Source organism: Pantherophis guttatus, chromosome 3 (assembly GCF_059756535.1).
Source record: "Pantherophis guttatus breed Tessera chromosome 3, ASM5975653v1, whole genome shotgun sequence".
NCBI classification, from domain to species: Eukaryota; Metazoa; Chordata; class Lepidosauria; order Squamata; family Colubridae; genus Pantherophis; species Pantherophis guttatus.
Genome location: NC_142065.1, coordinates 22,786,725 through 22,792,724, shown reverse-complemented (window position 1 = coordinate 22,792,724; position 6,000 = coordinate 22,786,725). Strand labels below are relative to the sequence as shown.

General features: G+C 38.2%; 1 protein-coding gene across 1 annotated transcript in view; it reads right to left on the bottom strand.

The window, feature by feature from the left end:
• Positions 1 to 902: 902 nt before the first annotated feature.
• Positions 903 to 6,000, bottom strand: part of PEDS1 (plasmanylethanolamine desaturase 1) — a 30,898-nt gene continuing 25,800 nt past the window's right edge. Inside the window, exons 5-6 of the mRNA XM_034413794.3 lie at positions 4,951 to 5,163; positions 903 to 4,218 (exon numbers count right to left, since the gene is read on the bottom strand). Of these exons, the coding sequence (XP_034269685.2) occupies positions 4,097 to 4,218; positions 4,951 to 5,163 (335 nt within the window). The 3' untranslated portion in view covers positions 903 to 4,096. The remainder of the gene's footprint in view (positions 4,219 to 4,950; positions 5,164 to 6,000) is intronic.

Sequence of the window (6,000 nt, the reverse complement as noted above, 5' to 3'; positions counted from 1 at the left end):
AAATGTTAATAAGTAATAGGTGCCTTGGGTGCAATCCCAAAACAACTGGAGCACCACTTAAACACCATCAACACTGTCAACATTACTATCCGTCAATTGCGAAAAGGCAGCTTTGCTCAGAACAGCTTACATCCTGCAACTATACCTTTTAAGATCATCAAGCATCTGCCCATTTGCCTATCCCAGGTCCTTAATAGGTGGACTCAATAGGTGGACAAAACTGCCAAATCTAGCCTGAATATCTCACTGGCTATGCAACAAACTTTAATACTACATAATACAATCTATTGGAGACTTTCAGTGAAGACAGGAACTGTATTAGTCTGTTCATTCACCAGTATGGAATTCCTTAAGATTTCTGTTTTTCATTCCTGGCTCAATATGGCTACCAAGCTAGAAAAGGGATTTCATTACAGTCCGACTTATAATTCTTGGTTTCTCATTCCCCAATATTTTGGCAAAATTGTATACTAGTGATTCTGAATTTGAAATATTCCAAATCTTTGGAATATAAGCAGCATCATAGGGAAAAAAAACCCACCATAAACTTGAAGCTGATGTCCAAGCATGAACAGAAAACATCTAAGTTTTGTAGAAAAATGTCTGTGGAGATTCTCAATCATTCAGGTCATGGTGCCTTTTTTCAAGAGGCAACTGGACTTCCTTGTTTTTTTCCCCTTAAAACGTTTACTTCTCATCCTAAAAGCTGAACTGAGGAAGCTTCTTGGATAAGAAGTGAAATGTTTTCAAGGAAGGAAAAAAACAAAGTCCAGTTGCCTTTTGAAAAGCACCTTTGGGACGATTTCGTAGATAAATCTTCGGCAGAATTAGTTTAACAAATTATTTAAGCAAAGTAATAATTTCTAAAACAAACAAATGAAACATAAAACATCCACCAGACCTTTCAAACATTTTAATACATTTATTGTGGCAGGTAAAACTTAGGAACATAATTAAAAGAGTCAGAATAGAAAAATTAAAAAAAATGTTATCAAATTAAAAGCGTGAATGATTTATTGGTTTTGTTCAACTAGATCTGGAGATATGTCAGTTCAGAGTCCTGGCTAGTATGAAGTTTATTTGGTAATTAAGGGAACTATTTGCTTCCCTTAGTATAACGTAAGAAAGTGTAGATTTGGGGGGAAAAAGGTGGGGGAAATAAATGATGAGCGTTTCCTTCAGGTTGGAGGAGTGTATGTCCAAGCAAGGAGTGGGCAGTTGTAGACTTTTCCTTAATCTTGCACTCAAAATGAGCCCTCTGTAAAGTCAATGGTTTGTGCATGCATTGATATAAATCACAGTATGGTAAGAGTCACGAGAAGGGCATTGGGCTTTAGTGCTTCTTTCCTTGTATAGTCAGCACTTCCAGAGCAATGTAGTTGACTGGCTGCCTTCAGTGCCTTTGGTCCAAGTGGCTTATCAGCTAGAATAACTAATGTGACTTTTTGTGTCAGCTATTCAGTTCAAAACTTTTATTACTTACTGTAATGCGCCAAAATAAAATCTGATACTTAATAAAGCTTTTCCCACGTAAGCAAACTTGACGCTGCAGATGGTCATGGGGATCTTCTCACACCAGAGCGGTGTTCCTTGTGCTGTTGTGGAGCAAAATTTTGCCACAGAAGAGGCAAAGGTTTTAAGGTTTTTTTCAGTTGTCAGGTAGCTAATATAAAACATTTCAGTACAACCAGAAATATTTTTAAATACTGGTTGGAGAAGTCATCGTCTAACATTGGAGGAAAAAAGGCTCAGTGCAGAAAAACTTGGGATCTCACTGGGCCTGATCCAGATAGGCTTCCAGGAATTTGCCTTCCAGCTAAGGGAGAATGTCTACTATGTACCCAATTTCTTATTCTTCCCTGTAATCAGACACTCATTTATACTGCTCTGAATTTCTGGGCCATGGAACAAAATAGTAGCAAAAGGCAAAGTTCCAGAGTTTGCAGGCATGAATTGCTGTTAGCTAATAAGACAGAAAATGACATCTGAGATATGGGAAAGGAGAAAGCAGAAAGAAAAGGCTCAAAATTACCATGCTGTGATTTGGATGGTAGTAAGGGGCAGCAGAAGGGAATTTGGACAGGTTTTCCAAATTCTATTACACCCTACCACAACTTTCCCCCCTACTTTTAAGATGTATGGACTTCAATTCCTCCCCTGCCAGCTTGCGTGTGCACACACGGGCACACACAGTATGAGAGATAATTCAAAGCCACAGTTTAAAAGCTGTGTTTCAGCAGAACAGTAGAAACTCAAATGCTTCATTGATGATGGTTGTTGTTATGGCATCAGGCTAGAAACTGGGAGACTGAATTCTAGTCTCACCTTAAAACACAAAGCCAGCTGGATGACCTTAAGCCAATCACTTTCTCTCTTAACCCTAAGAAGGAGGCAAGGGAAAACCACTTCCCAAAATCCTTCCCAAGAAAACTGCAAGCACTACTCCAGGCAGTCAAAAGGAATCATCAACACTGACCAGAAGGAAAAAATATCCCCCAAAACAAAACGTGGGACTGTCCCACGTAAGAAACACACTAAACTTGCCCAAGGTTTAAAACCTTAATCAGAAACCTGCTATCACAGTAAAAGCTGAGATACTCTCTGTGATACTTGCCTTTTCTACGGATTGTTCTTTAGAAGTGGTACATGTAACTCTTTTGTTTGCCTTCAGCTATTTTTTAATTATATCTCTTAGTTTCCATTTTTTAACATTAGTGTTCTCTGTTGGGATTTTAGAATGCCAAAGGCAAAATGCTACGAAGATAAGACATATCAGAGTCATGGTATGAAGTTAAGAATTTGTTCTTAAATAGAAAAATCTCAAACATACAAGGAAGGGGGAGAATGTGCAAGCTTTTTCTTAAATTAAAAAAATACAGAAAGTTGCATTTCGGACACAGATTAGCCATCTAATCTCCCTAGAAAGGCACAGAAGTCTATCGCAAAAATAAAAAGTGTTTTTTGTAGGACACTCTTGTATACAAAACAGAAAACCCACTCATTTTGCTTGCATATGCTGTTTAAAAAACCCCTGGAGATGCAATTTTACCCTTCCCCTCAAAAATGGCCACAAGACTTAACAAATGCAATTAGTATAATTGAACTGCTTTGTTATAAATTATATACATTCAGACCACATTAAAATTATTATTCCATGTTACACCAAAGTAGTAGTTAAGGCTTTATGATATTTACATGAAATGAGCAAGCACCTTAATCACACACACCATTAACTTATTCCTTCTAACATTCAAATTTGACAATGACCAATTTTCTATAGCTATTTTAAACATTTTGGAAGAGGAATCATACTGAATAAAATCAATCACTGAACGCTACATGATCCAATGGAAGTAATTTAAGTCTGACATTTGTGCAGAACACAAACTCTGTCCACCTTCACTTCCATCCCAAACTGCTACCAAGTTAGCTGTAGGCTGATACAGCAATGGCCTGCTCAAATACCAAGGAATGGAACACTTATTTTAGGAGACAGTCAGCTTTAAGTAACCCTAATGAACTAGGATGAGACTCCCAAATTTTCTATTGCACGCCACATGGACAATGTTTTGATATGATAGCAAGATGAAGCAACTGGAAGGATGCACCAAACACTAAGTGCATTAAGGTGATGACAATACCTTTCCCTCCAATTCTCATATAGCAATGCTGAATTTGTTCTTTAAAAACCCGGGAGCTGGCTTGCTATCTTTGCCATTCCATATGGCCTTAAATCATTTTCAGAGTGGGAATTCATGTTGATACAACACATTACCGTGCCAATGACAAATGTTACTAGGAAGGTACACTGCCTTCTCCAACTAATGGCTTTGGAGTGTCAAGGATGACAGTGTTCAATTATCAGCAAATGTGGCTAACAGAAGGTGCTCAGTAACAAACGAGAATAATCCATTTGCATTTTCAAGTATTGTTTTGAGGAGTGAGTCTTTTAACTGTAGTCTGTTAGCACTTTTAAAAAAGCTTTGTGCTTTAGTCCATTATCTTTCTGCAAGTCTTTTAATTTGGCTGATGGCTTTTTTTTTCTTTTAAAAAAAATTGGCAACAGGTTTTCACAACAGCAGAAGCCTGGCAAGGGTTATTTTATTTTCTGGGCCCATTTCATGTCATCTGCTCTGGGTTTTTCTCCTGTTAGTCCTTCAATGATATTCTCCAGGAATCTCCAAAATCTGATTTTTTCCAGTGGGTAGTTCAGCCAGCCTAGAAAGATTACAGAAGAAGAGCAATATGTGAGTGTAAATTGGCAAGCAGCAATTTTTGGGAACTGAATTGTTTTAAGATACTATTGCATAAAATGAATGTAAGAAATAAAGATGTCAATTTAACAGAAGAAAGATGCAATTTTCAGTTTTATTCACATTAAGTGGAATTGTTTTGAACTTATTCCTCTGACTACTGAAACCCATCCAAGAGCATTCTATAAAGCCATTTAGAATGGCAGCCTTTTAATGATAAACTTCACACATTAAAATAACCCCTGGTTTATCTAAGATCTGTTAAACTCAGACTCTGAATGAGTTCAGTCTATAAGTTTTGTTTTGGGTTAAAATGTGAAAAACCATTCATAAGCTATGATTCATAGCTTAGCAGACTGTGCATACCAGACTGACACATTTAATAAACCATGACTTACAATGAATGTGAACCAATCTGAAAACTGCAGTTCAATTTAATAGGTATAGCCTTCTTTTTAGTCAATTCTTATTTTCCATTATTTATTTTCTCCTGTCTTTCATCTCTGTGTAGCCAGAATCCAGAGAAGGACATGAAACAGAACAGGAAAACACTAAGTAAGCAACAACAGGAATACTCAGCCGTTGTTTTTTTTTTCTTTTTCTTTTCAGAACCTTACACAGATCCACCAGTTCTGTGTGTCTTAAAAAGGCTGTTTAGCTAGACAAAAATTTTATAATGAGTTTCACTTCATTTTACCTGTAGTAATACAGAAATATGTCTCATGTGGAGACACATGGTGGATCCGGTGGTGTTTCCGTGGCAGGATAATGTGCCAGTCCTGCAGAAAAATTACCCAGCGAGGAAGACCAAAGTAGGTATGAGACCACTTGTGAATCTGGTTGGTCAAGGTTGCAAATACAGACAGGGCAAAGACATAGCACTCCCAAGGACATGATTGGTGTAACACTTCTAAAAATAAAGAGAATATAGAATTTATTGTACTCTCACTGAACAACAGCTAAACCGTGTGTTACAATACAGCTGCTTAATAAGTTCATGCACTGTACTCCGATTTGCACGACAGACATACAGAACTGTCTACTCTATTTGTTGTTTGCCCTTACACTTTTATTTACTCCATATACAAGGTGAAAAACTTCATTAACCTTTTATTCTGCCCCAGCTACAGACCGCAAAAACGCAGCACACACAAAGTCTGTACAATTCTTAGTTTACTAAATTAAATCAGTCTTTTTCAAACAAAGGCTGTTAATTAACTTTCTTAACAGCCTACGAGAATCCAAAAAATAAATAATCATAATCTTACTATGGTTGGCAGAAAGACCAGAAGCAATTTGCAGAGATCTAAGATCAAGACTCGAAGAAGAGTGAACGAAGTTGTTCCCTGCAAATTGCCTCAGTCGTCATCCTTCCTTAAATAGGCTAAGGGAGTGGCCAATTAGCCCCAAGCCTTACTCTTGAGGAGACCTCCTCCTGAGGAGCCACTCCTGCCTTTTGGCAGCTCTGTGCGCCCATGCATCGAGAAGAGGCTCCTCCTCTTCTTCCTCTTCACTTATGGGAGCTTCTGAAGGCCCTGGCTGAATCCCCGCCTCTGGCACAACATCTTCTCCAGCCTCCTCATTGTCCAACTCAAGTGCCAGCTGCACAGGCTGCTGGCACAGCACACCAGCCTCCTCGCTGTTGGAATCAGCTACTAGCTGCACAGGCCGCTGACAGGCCACAATATCTTTTTTCGGAAATGTGCATAGAATTAACTCTATTGTCTTCAAAGGCCTGTTTACTATT